The sequence below is a fragment of the Stomoxys calcitrans genome, chromosome 4 (assembly GCF_963082655.1).
Source record: "Stomoxys calcitrans chromosome 4, idStoCalc2.1, whole genome shotgun sequence".
NCBI classification, from domain to species: domain Eukaryota; kingdom Metazoa; phylum Arthropoda; class Insecta; order Diptera; family Muscidae; genus Stomoxys; species Stomoxys calcitrans.
Genome location: NC_081555.1, coordinates 114,234,599 through 114,254,552, shown reverse-complemented (window position 1 = coordinate 114,254,552; position 19,954 = coordinate 114,234,599). Strand labels below are relative to the sequence as shown.

At 39.9% G+C, this 19,954-nt stretch overlaps 1 protein-coding gene across 3 annotated transcripts in view; it reads left to right on the top strand.

Annotated features, from left to right (window-relative positions):
* The window catches only part of LOC106084795 (probable G-protein coupled receptor B0563.6), a 253,318-nt gene that overhangs the window by 180,058 nt on the left and 53,306 nt on the right, over window positions 1–19,954 (top strand). For all 3 annotated transcript variants that reach the window (XM_059366543.1, XM_059366544.1, XM_059366542.1), the window contains one exon: window positions 5,034–5,178. In XM_059366543.1, the coding sequence (XP_059222526.1) occupies window positions 5,034–5,178 (145 nt within the window). The remainder of the gene's footprint in view (window positions 1–5,033; window positions 5,179–19,954) is intronic.

Here is a 19,954-nt window from a genome sequence, read left to right as displayed (position 1 = left end):
CTGGTCCTGGTGATGTATCACCGGTTGAATTAACAGCTGTGTCCGACGGACTGGCTCCTTGGCTAATGGAGTTTGCACTAGCATGTCATGTATACCAGTGAGATTGAGGGACACAAAGGTAATTTTCATTCCGAAAGCAGGAAAACCTTGCCAAACGAGAGCGAATCATTTTCGCCCTTTTAGTCATCCTTTATGCTAAAGACTCTTCTTAGGGCAAAGATCCCTGGAGATTGCCTCTCTCTGCAACGGCATGCATATTGTAAGGGCGAGTCGACTGAAACACACCTTCTCGACTTATTCTACCTACAGACAGTCTTCTCTCGCTGTCAAGGTAGCATATCTTAAAATTGGAAGTGCTTTTAATCATGTAAAACCGACATCAATCATGAAGGAGCTGAAGTAAATCTAAAAAGATGGGTGAGCAGAGGAATCCCACAAGGAGGTGTACTGTCTTCTCTACTTTGGAATATAGCCATTAACAATGTATTATTGTCTATGGAGAAAAAAGGGCCAGCCATAACGCCCAACGGACATAAGACCCAAAATTTTATTCGGGCCCAATAACAAAGATGACAGCAAATTTAAGCATTGTGAATTTTTATTTTTTTTTTACAAAAGAAGTTCCTAAAGTCCTATGGGCGTTCTAACCGGTTTTTGGGCGGCCATTATTCCTAAAGAAATTTGGGGCTCCACAGGATAGGTCATAACACCCAAAAATTTGTTGGCCGTTATGTCCCCTAGGGGTTATGACCGGTCACTGGCTATCGAATATTGTCTAGGCGAAAATCCGTGCAAAACATAAGTAGTTCTTTTCATCAGGAGATACAGGTCATCCACAGCGGCACCTGTCTCCTTGGGAGGAGAGAATGTTCCATGTAGTGCAAAATAGTGTGGCTGAGCCGCTTTTTGATACAAAATAAATTTACTACTATTACTGAGTGAACCCGTTGGAACTACAATATCCCTGGTATTAAAAGTTACACAGACTTCTATACGAATGGTTCCAAATTAGACGACCAGTTGGGCTTTGGGGTGAACTCTGACGTACTTGGATTGATCATATCCAAAAGGTTTCTCGACCTTAGCAATGTGTATCAAGCGGAGATCCTCACAAATAAATAAATGGTGGAATGGCTAAGATGTAATGTCGTAACGACAACTGGCATAAATATCTTCTCAGGCAGACATTGACATTCCCCCTTTGTGTAGATTTGAGGACTGTCTCATCGGAAAACATGCTGACAAACTGAAAGTTGCCACTAACGACTTTTGCCGAAGCTATGAAGACGTCACGGAAGAAGAGGCTATAGAACATCTGCTGTGTATGTGTCCCGCACTGGCAGTTAGAAAGAGTTGCACTATAGGTTCTCACATCTTTGAGAACTTGTCTGATTTAGCGGATATGAACATCCGTAAGTTGTTGTTTTTTTTAAGCGATATAGATTGGTTCAACGGTAGGCACTAGAAGGCATCTTCCTTTTTCTGTACCTGTAGTCTCACAATAGGCGTAAATGTCTATGTGAGTCTGATGGCAGATTGCCATTTAAACCTAACGTTACCTATCATTAAACTAAAACTTAAATTGGACAGCACATATTGATATATGAGAAGTTTGCCGCTGTTCTTAATGAAATGTTCATGGCCAAATTTGGCTAGGTACTGTGCCACGCATAGAAGCCTTGGTAAAACTTCTCCGCAAATAAGTATCGCATTCCTTTCGGTCTCGGCTATAAAAAGGTCCCTTACCACTGCATAATTCCTTTTTTGTAAGTTTGTCATTTTCAACGAGTTTTTTTACATGAAAGCAAAACAAGTAAAAAGGCATTAAGTTCGGCCGGGCCGAACTTTGTATACCCACCACCTCATATACAGCATATACCACATATATAGCATATGTAAACCCCCTTTCGTCCAAATCCGGTTAAAAATGCATACCTTATGCCCCATAGCAGCTATATCGAAATATGTTCCGATTTGGACCAAATACTTATATGTACAAGTCGTTGTTGAATTGTGTATAACAAAATATTAGCCTTTTAAGTAGATATATCTAAAAATAAACCGATCTGAACCAATATCGAATTATAAATGCGCCTTTTATGGGGACAAGACTTTAAATCGAAATATCGGTCTATATGGCAGCTATGTCCAAATCTGGACCGATTAAATCGAAGCAAAGTTCCATAAAAATGTCGAAGTGCCTAACACAACTCGCTGTTCCAAATTTCAGCGACATTGGACAATAAATGTGCCTTCTATGGCCCCAAAACCTCAAAATGAAGGGCTCGGTCTATATGGCAGCTATATCCAAATCTGTACCGATCTGAGCAGCCAAATTGAAGAGAAATGTCGAAGGGGCTTAACTTAATTCACTGTCCCAAATTTCGGCAACATTGGACAATAAATGCGCCTTTTATAGGCTCAAAACAAAATCGAGAGATCGGTCTATATGGCAGCTATATTCAAACCTGGACCAATCTGGGCCAAATTAAAGAAGCATGTCGAAGAGCCTAATACAACTCACTGTTCCAAATTTCAGAGACATTGGACAATAAATGTGCCTTTTATGGGACCAAAGCCTTATATTGAGAGATCGGTCTATATGGCAGCTATATCCAAATCTGGACCGATCTAGGCCATATTGAACAAGTAAAAGCGTGCTAAGTTCGGCCGGGCCAAATCTTATATACCCTCCACCATGGATCGCATTTGTCGAGTTCTTTTCCCGGCATCTCTTCTTAGGCAAAAAAGGATATAAGAAAAGAGTTGCTCTGCTATTAAAACGATATCAAGATATGGTCCGGTTCGGACCACAATTAAATTATATGTTGGAGACCTGTGTAAAATTTCAGCCAATTCGTATAAGAATTGCGCCCATTGGGGCTCACGAAGTAAAATAGAGAGAACGATTTATATGGGATCTGTATCGGGCTATAGACCGATTCAGACCATAATAAACACGTTTGTTGATGGTCATGAGAGGATCCATCGTACAAAATTTCAGGCATATCGGATAATAATTGCGACCTCTAGAGGCTCAAGAAGTCAAGACCCCAGATCGGTTTATATGGCAGCTATATCTTATTTGACACAGTTGTTGAAAGTAAAAATAAAATACGTCATGCAAAATTTCAGCCAAGGAATTAGGAATTGCGCCCTCTAGAAGCTCAAGAAATCAAATCCCCAGATCTGTTTATATGACAGCTATATCAGGTTTTGAACCGATTTGAACTATACTTGGCACAGTTGTTGGATATCATAACGAAATACTTCGTGCAAAAATGTATTCAAATCGGATAAGAATTTTGCCCTCTAGAGGGTCAAGAAGTCAAGACCCAAGATCGGTTTATATGGTAGCTATATCAGGTTATGGACCGATTTGAACCATACTTGGCACAGTTGTTGGATATCATAGCAAAACACGTCATGCAAAATTTCATTCCAATCGGATAAGAATTGCGCACTCTACAGGCTCAAGAAGTCAAGACCCAAGATCGGTTTATATGGCAGCTATATCAAAACATTGACCGATATGGCCCATTTACAATACCAACCAACCTACACTAATAAGAAGTATTTGTGCAAAATTTCAAGCGGCTAGCTTTACTCCTTCGGAAGTTAGCGTGCTTTCGACAGACAGACGGACGGACGGACAGACGGACGGACATGGCTAGATCGACATAAAATGTCACGACGATCAAGAATATATATACTTTATGGGGTCTCAGGCGAATATTTCGAGTAGTTACGAACAGAATGACGAAATTAGTATACCCCCCATCTTATGGTGGAGGGTATAAAAAAGATGTCGAAGGGCCTAACACAGCTCACTTTCCCAAATTTCAGCAAAATCGGATAATAAATGTGGCTTTTAAGGGCCTAAGACCCTCAATCGGTGGATCGGTCTATATGGCAGCTACATCTAAATCTGAACCGATCTGAGTCAAATTGAACAAGTATGTCGGAGGGCCTAACGCAATTCACTGTCCCAAATTTTAGCAAAATCCGATAATATATGTGGCTTTTATGGGCCTAAGACCCAAAATCGGGGGATCGGCCTATACGGGGGCTATATCAGGATGTAGTACGGTATAGCATATCTTCGAACTTAACCTGCTTGTGACCAAAAAAAGAATCTGTGCAAAATTTCAGCTCAATACCTCTATTTTTAAAGACTGTGGCGTGTGATTTCAACAGACAGACGGACGGACATGGCTAGATCGTACTAGATTTTTAGGATGATCAAGAATATATATACTATATAAGGCCGGAAATGGATATTTCGATGTGTTGCAAGCGGAATGACAAAATAAATATACCCCCATCCTTCGGTGGTGGGTGTAATCAATAAGTTAAAACGAACAGTCGTATGTGTTTCTGTCTCAGCCACGGGATAAATGAGAATAAACATCAACTAGCCTCTGTGGCAACATTCCAAGTCATATTGATATGTGAAAAGTTTGTCCCTACTCTTTAATGGAATGGTCCTGGACTAATAAGCAAATTTGCATTTACATATGTATGTTTAACCTATCCTGTGGCCTATTTATAAAATTCGTTTCGGAAAACCTTAACAACCTCGTGTTACCCTTTATTAATTGGTCAGCATTGCTAAAAATCAATGCAATGCAAAAATGTGAAGAAAAAACTTAAATCAATTCTATATATAAAACACAAATAACAATATCTTGTTTTGCCAAAATGTCGCAATCAAGTACCTTCCGTCTCATTTAATATATTTTCTCTAGAACTTATCTGCAGCTGGAATTATACATCAAAAATCGTTGACAAACAAAGCGATAGCAATAAATGAACATATTTCCTTGAATCACTACTTGTATGAGCTGATTTGGGGTTATTGTTGTTGTTGTTGTCACAGAGGACATAGCTTCTTAGATTTTTATTCCTTGTAATACTGTCTCCCACCACTTGATTTCCTATCAATCTCTGTATTAATGTGACATTTGAATTCCTTTCTTTGCTTTACTTTTGCTTTCATTCCCTTTGTCTTCTCTTCAACATTTTCATTTAAGGATCCGCGCACTGAGGCGTTACGGGAGTACTCGTATGGCATAATATTACCCATCATTTGTGCCCTGGGTATCATTGGCAATGTGCTCAATCTTATTGTATTGACGAGGCGGAATATGCGAGGAACAGCTTACATCTATATGAGAGGTTAGTATGATGATGACGATGATGCTAACAAGCAAACAGTTATTACCAGTGTATGAATGTCTGATGATGACAATGATGATGAACATTCAGACATACATACATCGACATGATTACATATATGTAGTGTGTAAGGTAATTGTTATAAGTACATATCCTTTTTTTTGTCTTTATTGCTGCATCTTCCACATGGGAATAATGCCATATAAGGAACATGGGTTGAAGTGAAATAATCGTTTGTTATGATAACAGGGGCAAATATATGCCAAATTTGAAAAAAAATACCAAAATTTTATATTTTAATGAGTGTCGAGTATATTGTGGGACTATTAGATTTTAAGACTTTTTACCAGTGCCGCTCCGCTGCGGCTTCCGAAACTCCCTAATATCTTTTTAGGGTGGGTACACTTCACCCCGAATGTGGATATCAAATTCGTGCCACTGTAGGCTATTGGAGGCCACCGTAGCACAGAGGTAAGCGTGTCCGCCTATGATGCTGAACGCCTGGGTTCGAATCCTGGCGAGACCATCAGAAAAAATTTTCAGCGGAGCTTTTCCCCTCCTAATGCTGGCAACATTTGTGAGGTACTATGCCATGTAAAACTTCTCTCCAAAGAGGCTATAAAAAGGAGGCCCCTTATCATTTAGCTTAAACTTGAATCGAACTGCAATCATTCATATGTGAGAAGTTTGCCCCTGTTCCTTAATGGAATGTTCATGGGCAAAATTTGCAAAATATTTGCAAAATTCTCCCCAAAGAGCTGTGGCACTGCGGCACGCCGTTCGATCTCGGCTATTAAAAATGTTACTTGTCATTGAGTTTAAACTTGTATCGGAAAGCACTCATTGATGTGCGAGAAATTTACTCCTGCTCGGATCCTGGACATATTTTTACTCTACTCCCAAGTGCCTTTCTTTTGAGTCCTTTTTCACCGTATAGGTAAATATTTCCGTTTTAGGGGGTGTTTCAGGGGTGGAGTGGTCACCCAGACAATTGGCCCTTAAAGTAAATATAAGCTTCGCGCTCTAATTTCTAATATGAGTATCAATTTCCCGAAAATCAATCAAATGCCACCACAAATAGCTTTTTATGTAATGGGGAGGTATTTTGGAGCGAGTACCCAAACACATGGCTCTTCAACTTTCGTTTGAGCTCCATATTGTCGTGATTGGTCTATAGATCCATTTGGAGAGCCTTGGGCGGCCCTCGAGACATCCGACCCCAACAATAGAAACTGTGTTTTGTTTTTGGTGACTATTAGAGTGCAAAAAATGTCCAACGAATCTCACTATCAATTCCCGAAATGGGGTGTTTTTGAAAATTAGGGTAAGGAGAAGTGATTTTTAGGGGAGGGATGACACTTCAAACATTTCGACTTAAATATGGATATCAAATTCGTGCTCCACTCCCAAATCCCTTTTATTTGAGCCCCATATTGCCATGGTCACTAAATATGAATCGTTTCGAGGGTATTTTGTTTATTTGTTCCGTAAAACCAAAAACGACTGAACAGATTTTCTTAAAATTTTCCCAAACCAAAAGTGAACCAATAGGCACAATGTGGGTATCAAATGAAAGGTATTTGCGAGTAAATTACGAATCTGATGTCCCCTTCCCCAAAACAACACCCAAACAGGAATTATTTACTGACCATGGCAATATAAGACTTAAAGAAAAGGTATTTGAGTGTAGAATACGAATCTGACATCCAGATGTGGGACCCAGTGTTTGGGGAGCCGTCCATCCCCGAGAACGTCCCCCAAAGTAGACAAATATACGGTCATACCAATATGGGGCTTTAATGAAAGGTCTCTGGAAGTAAAGCGCGAATCTGATATCAAAGTTCGGAAAAAGTGTCCATGTGGCCAGCCCACCCCCATAACACCAGCCTCATATTGCTGACCATTGCAATATGAGGCTCAAATAAAAGGTATTGTAGAGTAAAACACGAATCTGATATATATTTTCAAGGCCAAGTCACTGAGTGGCCGCCCCATCCCCCAAACCGGACATGTTTGCCGACTGTGGAAAAATGTAGCATAAATGAAGGGTATTTGGGAGTAGAACATGAATGTGATTTCAACATTCAGGATCAACATTCGGTGATGTGATTTCAACATTCGGGACCAACTGTCTAGGGGATGTCTCATCAAGACAATTTGGGTCTTCAATACTGTGGAGCTCGATATTCATAGTTTTTAGGGCCCATACCCCAAACCGGACATATTTGCTGGCTTTTTCAATAAGGGGTTTAAGTGAATGGTATTTGAAATAAGAAAACGAATTTGACATCCAATTTTGAGGCCAATGGCAATATGGGGTTCAAATATATGAGAATAGAGCACGTTGTTGATATATTTTCAGGGCTTAGTGATTGGGGGACCACCCCACTCCCCAAACACCCCTAAATCGGGCATATTTAGCGACCATGTCAATGTGAGGCTTAAATGCAAGAATTTATACCCACTTTCGGGACCAATTTTTGGGGGTCTACCCCTTTCCCAAAAACCCCACAAACAGCAATGTTTAACTGATCATCGCAATATGGTGCTCAAATAAAGGTATTTGGGAGTAGAATAGGAATTTGATATGCAAATGTAGGACCATGTATTTAGGGCATCACTTCTTTCCCAAAACACCCCCAAAGGGAACAAATTTTTCGACCATGTCAATATGTGGCTAAAGTGAAAGGTATTTGAAATTAGAAAACGATTTTTATAACCTTTTTTGGGGCCATGTGTTTTGGGGACGCCTCATCCTATAAACTCTTCTTTAGCCAATGGCAATATGGGGTTTAAATAAATGGTATTTGAGACAAAAGCACGATGCTGATATTTTTTTAGGACCAAGTATCAGGACCACCAAATCATACAACATGAGAATATCGGGCTGAAATGAAGTATTTTAAGAATAGAGTACACCTTTCATCTAAACTTAAACTCGTAGACGAATAAAGATCATATGGGATTCAGATAAAGGCACTTATATTGTTAAACTGTTAGTCAAGCGATATACTATTTTCGTAGCATGGTATTTCACTAAAAGATCTTTAATTGTCGAAAATAAATATTCCAAGGAAACTTTTGTTCCATATAAAGTAAAAGAAGGCGCAGCGGAGCGGGCCCGGCTCAGCTAGTAAATTTATAAAACATAATTTCTATCTGGTTCTTATTTAATGAATATTTTTTCATTTTTTTCGTGTACTTTAAAATGTTCTCTCTGATACATTTAAGTGTTGCCTTTGTACAAATCATAAATTACTTCATGAAATCCTGTATTTACCGTGGGATTTGTCAAAAGTAAATAAACAAAAGTCCCAATTCGTGTGTTTGCACGTGGTTTCGTTGGTGTTTTGTTGTGTCAATTTCTCACAAATCAGTAACACATTTTCCTTCCCATCCATCCCAAGGAGGAGGTCCTTTACCCTGGGACCAGTATTAGGTGGTCGGATAATGGGGATATGCCCATCATCATTTTCTCAATTTTTAATATAAATAATAAAAATGTGGCATTGCACAGCATCACCTAAGGCATGTTAAGACATTGATTCGAATAATACTTTATTGTGTTATGCTATACTGAGCATTAAATCTCTATAATTCATTTCTTAGAATTCAATAAAAGTAAATGGATAGCATTGTTGAAATATTTAAGGAGTGTATTTACATTGCTTTCCTAGAATGTGCGAAAGCAAAATTCTGAGAAATTTTAATGATAATGCATTTTTAAATAATTAGCCTAATAGGGGCAATTTGAAATGCTGAAGGTCCGAAATATTATTATATATTTCAAATATGATGTTAGTATTTGTACTTTGCACGACTGAACGAACCCTGAACACTCACAACAATGAATTCAATAAAAACAAGTAAGAAAATGTAAAACACGAGAAGAGCCGACTATATAATACCCTACACCTTCCCTACAATAATTAATCCGGCGACAGATATAATTGGGAGCTATATCTATATCTGTTAGATATCGTTAGATCAGTTACAAAAAAAAACATGCCAAAGTGTGTAGATCGGTTGCAAATTGTAGTAACTATAGGAAATCGTGCGATACATATAAAAGGGGAGTTTTATTCAAGTCTGAACCGACTTTAATGAATTTCGCAGATATCTTTAGACAAACAATAATATAACATTGAAAACTTTTATGCAGATCACCGATCCGATAACCAAACCAACAATTGTAGTTAGGTTAGGTTAAAGTGGCAGTCTGCCATCAAACTCACATAGACGTTTTCGTTCATTGTAAAACCGCAGTTCCTACCGTTGAACCATCCAGATCGCTTTAGAAAGCCCAACAACATGCGAATGTTCAAAAAATTTGCCCATGAAAATTGCGTATCAATAAGTCTTGTCCGATTCAAGTTTAAGCTCAATAACAGGTTATGCTAGGTTCGGTTGAAAAGAGGGTGCGGATAATTATCGGCCCCGTGCCACTATGGACATACACCTAAGCCGGTAATCGGACTGTTTTAGGCTCTGAATACTAAACTAGTAAAAGCGTGCTAAGTTCGGCCGGCCCGAATCGTATATACCCTCCACCATGGATCGCATTTGTCGAGTTCTTTTCCCGGCATCTCTTCTTAGGCAATACAGGATATAAGAAAAGATTTGCTCTGCTATTAGAGCGATATCAAGATATGGTCCGGTTTGGACCACAATTAAATTATATGTTGGAGACCTGTGTAAAATGTCAGCCAATTCGAATAAGAATTGCGCCCTTTGGGGGCTCAAGAAGTAAAATAGAGAGATCGATTTATATGGGAGCTGTATCGGGCTATAGACCGATTCTGACCATAATAAACACGGCAAATCGGATAGGAATGGCGCTCTGTAGAAGCTCAATAAGTCAAGTCCCCATATCGGTTTATATGACAGCTATATCAGGTTATTAACCGATTAGAACCATACTTGGCGCAGTTGTTGGATATCATAGCAAAAAACGTCGTGCAAAATTTCATTCCAATCGGATAATAATTGTGCACTCTAGAGGCTCCAGAAGTCAAGAACCAAGATCGGTTTATATGGCAGCTATATCAAAACATGGACCGATATGGCCCATTTACAATACCAACCGACCTACACTAATAAGAAGTATTTGTGCAAAATTTCAAGAGGGTAGCTTTACTCCTTCGGAAGTTAGCGTGTTTTCGACAGACAGACGGACGGATAAGCTAGATCGACATAAAATGTCACAACGATCAAGAATATATATACTTTATGGGGTCTCAGACTAGTATTTCGAGTAATTACAAACAGAATGACGAAATTAGTATACCCCCCATCCTATGGTGGAGGGTATAAAAAGTGAATTCGAGAAAGAAAATCTATGTTAGGAAATCCGTGCTACATACAAAATCCTTAATTGTTTTCCATGCCACGCTGTGGAAATTTTGGCCAGGCGAGGCACCAGATAGTCTGCCTCTTTCTGTAGTAACGCCGGAAGTATTCCATCAGGTCCGGGTTATTTTAATGGTTTGAAGCTCCTCAACCATCAATTCCTTTATTATAAGCCTTCGATCAACGGCATTATTCCAAGATACCGATATCTCCGTGAGTCCCTTCGTATCCTGTGGAAAATGGGTTTTCATCAAAAGCCTCAACATGTCCCCGTTGTCTCCGCTCTCACTTCCATGTCGTCTACTAAAGTTTCAGTTTGGACATGGGTTTTTGAGAGAAACCCTTTTATCTTGGCGGCGTCATTAACGCTATCGACCTGTTCGCAGAAAAGCTTCCAGGAGGCACGTTTTGCCGCTCTGGAATTCTTATTGTATTCCTTGAGTAGTGTGTAATACACATCCCAATAAACTGCCGCTTTTTTACGACATGCTCTGTTAAAAAGTCTGCGGACCTCTTTCCCAATATTGCGAATCTCCCCGGTCATTCAGGGTTTTTCTTGGGCTGATTTTCTTTCCCGAAGAGGACAACTATCTTCGAAGGACCCCACCAGTTCAGTCGTAATCCTGTTGACATTTTCGTCAATGTCTTCTATGCTTGGACAATCTAAATTATCTTGCTCAAGTCTTCTTCTGAGTAGCCTTCCGAATTTTGTTGAGTTGGTTTTCAACTTATTCCGGAGGCTTATCGGATTCGGCGCTGGCCGTGCTATTCTAAACCTAATGTAGCGATGGTCAGAGAAAGAGTGATCCATGGAGACCCTCCAAACCTGAACCTCATCGATCAGATTTACTGAACATATCGTAACATCTAATACCTCCTCCCTAAGGTAGCAGTGTTACCAATATTAAGTGTTATTAGGTCGTTAGTATTCAAGAACTCTGCCAGGGCTTGGCCCCGCTTTTTATTGTTCGTACTACCCCAAGAAATGTGGTGAGAGTTCACATCGCACCCTATTAGTAGCTCGTTTGCTGTCTCTTTTGCTTTCCTCACCAGTCGTTGCAGCTCCCAAGTGGGTCGGAGTGTCGAAAGGCAGACAAAGTGATGCCAGGTATGCTCCACCGTCTCCCTGTCTCACCACTGTTGACAAATAACGCAGGTCCTGGGCCGAGTACCAATGTTAGCATAGAATATTTGTTAGTTGATATGGTTCAGTCCAGAAACTTTGTTCCGGGTCGTCCATGGCTCCTGAATTAGGGCAATATGAATCCTGCCCTTGCTGATTTTCTCCATCAGAGCGTGTGTAGCAGTCTCGCTCCGGTGGAGGTTTATCTGGATTACCTCAATCATTGGTCCTTCAGTAAATGAGCATCTTGGGAGTAGGTGATGATCTCATCGTCTGCCCCCTGTTCTTTAGACTGCATTGATTTTCGTGTCACTGCACTGCCTGATGTCATCCTTGGCCTTTAGTGCCAAATCGTCTGCCCTTTCATTTCCCCTTACTCCGTTATGGCCCCAAACGTTGCGGATTTTCCCATCCTCAGAGAAGGCGTTAATCTCCTTTTTACATTCCAAGACTGTTCGTGATCTTACCATCATGGTTGTTATTGTCCCTATGGCCTTTTTACTGTCCGTCATGGTGTTCATACTCGACGTCCTCGCTTTAACAACATAGGGGTCGGAAATGGATATTTCGATGTATTGCAAGCGGAATGATAAAATGAATATACCCCCATCCTTCGGTGGTGGGTATAAAAAGGGAAAGGTCAAAATTCTGATCAAGTAACCAAGTGGAGTTGGACATCTCGAATCTGGGTGTATGAGATTGGAGAAGAAGCGCATATGATCGAGGCACCTGGCCATCTATCCTTCATTCGGCTAGAGGAATAAATTTTCTGTAATGGCCAATAAAAGTAAAGTAAGAAGCCACATTTCTAACATGAGGTGTTTTATGGTATGTCCCAATATATGTGCAAAATTACATCAATATCGGAAACTTAAGTAGCCACAATTTCGGTCTGATCATTATAAGATTAAGCATTAGGTTTTATTTGACATCCCAAAGCGTTTATATCAATATTGGATCAAATTTAGATGTAGCTCCCATAAATATATTTTATCCGATATGGCATTTTAAGCCATTTTTAGTAGCAACAATTTTTGTCCAATTTCTACAAAATTTGGCATTTGGTATTTTATTAGACCGCCAAATATGTGGGCAATATTTTATCAACATTTTACCAGATATACCCTTAGCTCCCATATATATCTTTTAACTGATATACACTTCTAAGACTAAAGTAGCCACAATTTTGGTCCTATCTTGGGAAAACCATGCATTCGATATTTCAGTTGTTTTACAAATTTTAAGTCTGACTTGACTTGACATAGGTTTTATGTATTAAAAATTCTGCGTAGACTTGGTGGTAAAGGGTATTATATAGTCGGCTACGCCCGACTTTAGTCTATACTTACTGGCTTAAAGGCTGTAACATGATTTCAACAGACGGAATAGCGGACATGATAATGTCGTCATAAATTTTCATGGTGGTCAAGGGTCGGAAATGGATATTTTGATGTTTTGCAAACAGAATGACAAAATGAACATACCGACCTTTGGGGGTAGGTATACGATTAAAGTTTGTATGGGTATAACAAAGATAATTTAGAAATACAATCAAATGAAATTTAATGTCTCATCATTTCATAAAAAGTTTATGATTTAAAGTCATTAAACTTTTAATGCAAAAACTAGCATAGCAAATACATTCTGTCACACACATATTCCTCATAAATCTGGCCACCTCCTGCAAAAACAATCAACACAAAGTGGGTCATGTTGATGCACATGAGAGCAAGAGATAACCATATAAAATTGCTGTAATTAAAATTTATGAGAAAGCAAGTACCAACTCTCTAACATCATGACAGACATGCATACAACACACCCACAAACACACATAAAAGTGATAATAACAAACATACAAAAATTATACTGAATACATTGGATGATTTCTTTTTAACAATTAACAAAATTGCTAAGCCACAGCGACATTGCAGCTAACACACGAAAAAAAAAATATTCGCACAGTATGAGCATCATACTCAACATCAGCATTGACAAAGCCATCGATATTAAGGGCGAGAGTAGTATGAATGCTCCCATGCTCCAACAAACGAAAAAAAAACACACACACACACTCTTGTGCATATGGCACAAAAACAGAGAGCAAAAGTAAATGATATTGATGATGACGATTACGTGCTTGATGTTACTGCTTATGTTGATGGAAAATCTGCCTGACTAACTGTCTGTGTGACGCTAAGTCGGCGGTCTGTCTCGTCAAACTCGTCATTTGGTTGCCATGAAGGCGAAGACAATGATGCTTATTACGTTTATAAGGATGTTAATGATGAGAATGTGCTGGGGATATGAAGGCGGTGAATGTTAGTCTAAACATTCACTCTGGCATTGGCTGTATATATTGAAACATTAACACATACTTTGACAATTATCAGACTAAACCACAACATAAAAAGTCCAAATAATAAGGCCAACCAACGAACCAAAAGACAAACAACGGCATATGCTTACTTTAGCCATAGACATTAGGATGTGCAATGATTTCGCAGTGCACGATCATGTGTCACACTTGTTGTACCCATCACCATAGCGGAGAAAAAAGCTAGAGTTTTATATGCTGGCAAGAGATTTATGATAAAACTGCCCCGTTAATAGACGAGAAGGAGTTCTAATCCCTTACAGTACTTTTATTTAGAGTGTCTTAAGGATTAACTCTCGTTCATAGGGAAGAAATGTATGTGGCCCGTTTTTATACCCACCACCGGGAGATACGGGGTTTATTCATTTCGCCCTTCCGTTTGCAACACATCAAAAAATTCATTTCCAACCCTTAAAAGTTTATTTATTCTTGATCATCATAAAAATCTAAGCCGATCTAGCCATGTCCGTCCGTCTGCCTGTTGAAATCACACTACAAGCTTTAAAAATGAAGATAATTAGCTAAAACTTTGCACATATCATTTTCTTGTTCATAGACAGGTCAAGTTCGAAGGTCGAACTATATCGGACTCTATTTTGATGTCGACCACATATAGACCGATCTGCCGATTTAGGTTAGGTTGAAAAGAGGGTGCAGATATTAATCCGTCCCATGCCACTGTGGACATACACCTAAGCCAGTAATCGGCTTGTTGTGCGCTCTAAAAACTATAAAGTAACCTCTAAAAAGAACATTTTAAGTTAGGAATTCCGTGCTACTTACAGTTGTCTGATATCTGATATTGTGTCTCCACCTAAGTACCGGTATCTGTTGGACGCGAAAGCCGGGTAATGACAAAGGAAATGCTCCAAAGTCTCATCATCTTCCCCGCATGCCCTACACATGCTATCACTTGCAGCACTGATTTTACATAAGTGAGCTTGTAGTCCTATGTGTCCCGTTATGATACCAATAGCTATAATGACCTCCTTCTTGCTTCCTTTCAGTAATAACCTCGTCTTCTCACGATCTGGATCCCCCCACAGGATTTTCGCCGTCCTACCTACCGGAGGATTTTCGCCGTCCTACCTACGGTGGAGGCCACCGTAGCGCAGAGGTTAGCATGTCCGCCTATGACGCTGAACGCCTGGGTTCGAATCCTGGAGAGACCATCAAAAAAATGTTCAGCGGTGGTTTTCCCCTCCTAGTGCTGGCAACATTAGTGAGGTACTATGCCATGTAAAACTTCTCTCTAAAGAGGTGTCGCACTGCAGCACGCCGTTCGGACTCGGCTATAAAAAGGAGGCCCCTTATCATTGATCTTAAAATTGAATCGGACTGCACTCATTGATATGTGAGAAGTTTGCCCCTGTTCCTTAGTGGAATGTTCATGGGCAAAATTTGCAATTTGCAATTTTACCTACCGTTTCGCTGTTCCACAATGTTGCATGCGCATTCGTCGCCCACTGCCTTAACTCGGACTGCGTTGAACTGAAAGGCTTCGGGTTAACCAAGTTTATTGACGGCAGTCCTCTGGCCTTCACCGCCAAATCGTCTGTCCTTTCATTTCCCCTTACTCCGTTATGGCCCGGCACCCAAGCGATGCGGATTTTCCCATCCTCAGAGAAGGCGTTAATCTTCCTCTTACACTGCAAGACTGTTCGTGACCTTACCGTCCTGGTTGTTATTGCCCTTGTGGCTGTCGGTAAAGATGTGCAGACTCGACGTCCTCGCGTTAACACCACACCACTTCACGCATTCCGTGATCGCCCGGATCTCCGCCTGCAGGACCGTATTATGGTCAGGCAGTCTAAAACAGATGTCAGTCCCTGGGTTTTCAATGTAAATTCAATGTATGTTGCACTTTTTCTCCATAGCATTCCACCAAACTACTGAGGCGTAAGTAAGTATTGGTCTAATCACGCTCCTGTAGAACCAGTGGACAATCCTCCGATTGAGGACCCATTTAGAGCCTACGGCTCGTCTACATATTGGCCAACATCTGTGAGCCTTCTCAGTACGCCAATCTGCCGATTTCAGATCTTAATTTCATTAAAGCCAAATTTATTATCCGATTTCCCTGAAATTTGTTTCGTTAGGCTCCTTGGCATTCGTTAAAATCAGGCTATATATAGACCCATTTCCTTATTTAAGGTCTTGGGTGCATAAAAGACGCACTACTTATTCGATTTCGCTGAGTTTTGACACAATTGCCTATGTTAGAATTTTTGATATCCGTGCCGTATATGGCTTAGGTACTAGCTGAACCGGGCTCGCTCCTGCGCATTTTTATACCCACCACTGAAAAATAGGGGTATATTCATTTTGTCATTCTGTTCGTACCACATCGAAATATCCATTTCGGACACTACAAAGTATTCATCGTCATAAAAATCTAGGAATATCTTGCCATGTGCTTCCGTCTGTCCGCCTGTCTGTTGAAATCAAGCTACAGAAATATTGAGCTGAAACTTTGTCCATAAGCAGGTTAAGTTCGAAGATGAGCCATATCGGACTATATATAGCCCCCATATAGATCGATCTCTCGTTTTAAGGTCTTTTGCCTCCAAAAAGTGCTCTTCGATATCATTTTGTAATTTGGCTCAGATCAGTCCAGATTTGGATATAGCTGCCATACAGACCGATCTCTCGATTTAAGGTTTTGGGACGAAAATAGGAGCACTTATTGTCCGATATCGCCGAAATTTTGGGACACAGAGTTGTGTTTGGCCCTTCGACATCCCTCTTCAGTTTGGCCCAGATTGGTTCAGATTTAGATATAGCTGCCATATAGACCCATATGTCGATAAAAGATGCATTATTTGTCCGATGTCGCCGAAATTTCGGACAGTGAGTTCTGTTAGGCTCCTCAACATCTTTATGCAATTTGGCCCAGATCGGTCTAGATTTGTTTATAGCTGCTATATAGACCGATCTCTCGATTTAAAGTTTTAGGCTCATTAAAGGGCTCATTCAGATTTGGATATATTGGGTTGCCCAAAAAGTAATTGCGGATTTTTTAAAAGAAAGTAAATGCATTTTTAATAAAACTTAGAATGAACTTTAATCAAATATACTTTTTTTACACTTTTTTTCTAAAGCAAGCTAAAAGTAACAGCTGATAACTGACAGAAGAAAGAATGGAATTACAGAGTCACAAGCTGTGAAAAAATTTGTCAACGCCGACTATATGAAAAATCCGCAATTACTTTTTGGGCAACCCAATAGCTGCCATATAGACCTATCTCTCGATTTAAGGTTTTGGGCCGATAAAAGGCGCACTTATTGTCCGATGTCGCCGAAATTGGGAACAGTGAGTTGTGCTAGTTCTTTCGATAAGCCTCTTCAATTTGGCCCAGATCGGTTCAGATTTGGATATAGCTGCCATATAGGCTTATCTCTCGATTTCAGGTATTGGCCCCATAAAAAGCACATTTATAATCCGGAAGGTTAAAAGTCATTTTAGTTTGGATGTTAAATATACTCCATTCTTAAAACACTTTATTTGGGCCCAATATTCCCATGAGGTTATTGGGAGTGGGTGGTGGGTTTAGAGGGTGGTGCGGACCCCCAGTGTGGAATCCCGAAAGTGGTTATGCATTTCGTGGTCCACTCCCAAATTCCTTTAATTTGAGCCCCATATTGCCATGATCAGTAAATATATATGTCCGATTTAGGGGTGTTTTCGGGGGTGAGGTGGTCCCCCAGACACTAAGCCCTGAAACAAACATGATTATCAAATTCGTTTTCTAATCTAAAGTACCTTCAATTTGAGCCACATGCTGCCATGGTCGGTAATTTTTTACCTTTGAGAGGGGTTTTGGCTAAAGAGCGGTGCTACAAATACATGGTCCCACATTTGGATATCAGATTCGTATTCTACTTCCAAATACCTTTAATAAAACCCCATATTGCCGTAGTTAGTAAGTAATTGCCGGTGGTGGAGTGTTTTTGGGAAGGGGTAGACCCCCAGAAAATTGGTCCCGAAACTGCATATCAATTTCGTGCTCTACTCCCCAATACCTTTCATGTGAGCCCCACATTGACAGTGTCGGTAAATATGTCCGATTTAGGGGTGTTCTCGGGTGTGGGGGTCCCCAGCAATTAACCCTGAAAATATATAGCATCGTCTTCTAATCTCAAATATCATTTATTTGAACCCCATATTGCCATTGGCCTCAAAAGTGGATATCAATTTCGTTTTCTAATCTCAAATACTTTTCATTTAAATTCCTGTTTGCAAAAGTCAGCAAGTATGTCCGGTTTGGGCAATGGGTGCTAAAAACTATCAATATCGAGCTCCACTCTCTTTAAAACCCAAATTGTAATGTTGAGCAAATACGTCCTATTTTGGGGTTGTTATGGGGTTGGGACGTGCCCCAAACAATTTGTCCCAAATGTTGATATCAGATTCGGGCTCTACTCCCAAATATATTTCATTTGAGCGCTGTATTTCCATAGTCGGCAGATATGTCCGGTTTTGGGTGGTGTTTTGGGGGATGGGACGGTCACTGAGTGACTTGGCCCTTAAAATGTGTATCAGAATCGTATTCTACTCTAAAATTCCCTATATTTGAGCCCCATATTGCAATGGTCAGCAAATACGTCCTATTTGACTGTTGTCATGGGGGTGGGGTGATCCCCTAGACACTTTTGGCCGATTATTAATATCCGATTCGTGCGTTACTCCCAAAGACCTTTCATTTGAATCTTATATTGCTATGGTCGTAAAGTTTTCCTCTTTGGGAGTGTTGGGGTGTTTTTCAGAGAGTCGGCACCCCAAATTCTTGGTCCAACATTTGGATATCAGCTTCGACATCTACACTCAAATACCTTTTGTTTGAGCCCCCTATAGCCATGGTCAGTAAATAAGTCCTGTTTGGGAGTGTTTTCGGAAATGGGTGGACCCAAAAGACTTGATCCAACATTTGGATATCAGTTTCGTTTTCTACTCATAAATACCTTTCATTTGAGTCTCATATTGCCATGTCTGTAAATATGTCCGATTTAGGAGAGTTTTGGGGGTTGGGCTGGTCCCCCAAATACTTGGTCCGACAATTGGATATCAGATTCGTTTTCTAATCTTGATGCCTTTCATTTGAGTCCAATATTGTCGTGATTCGTCTATATACATATATTTGGTAGGTGGTGGGAATCCAAAGTTCGGCTCGGCCTTTTTACTTGTTGCAATTTGTCCAGTATCATCCTGGACCAACATCCCAGTATGAAGACATTGCTTGGGTATAAGAAAGACAAGTAAAAGCGATCGTAAAAAACCGGTGTAAAATCTTTAAAAGATTGAGAAAACCTATCGAAAGCTTTAGCAGCCGCACCACAGATGAATGGAATTGACTTTAATTCATTAGCAAGTGTTTTACTTTGAATGCCAACTACGTTTAATTTTTTACCACAACCTAATATACACCCACACACACCAACACACACAATTACTTATGAAGGCAATATTCATTGAATATGTTTATCTGTATTATAAATATTTGAGTAGAGAATTCTAGGGGAAATCATTGAAGGAAATACTAATGACATTGAAGACACGTTTCGTTCATGAATAGTATGGCTTTTTGGGTTTGCTGTCTGCTTAGGATGTGTTTGCAATTTCATAAATTAATTCGTCATAATCATCCGATAAGAGTGGCACTGTAGATGATAAATTTCTCTTTCGTTCGAAAAAATAGAGTGATTACTAAAATTGTGGAGCATGCGAGTGTAATTTGAGAAATTGATGATTCAATTAAGAGGTAAATGGTCTTTAATAAGAAGACAATCTCGAAGAAGTTTTCATAAAAACAAAAGTCTTGTAAAAAATGCAAATTTCCGTGAACCAACTAATACAAATTTCAATTAATCAAGCTTTAATTAAGAGAAATTAAAACGAGTAAAGACGCATTAACTTCGGCTGCACCGAT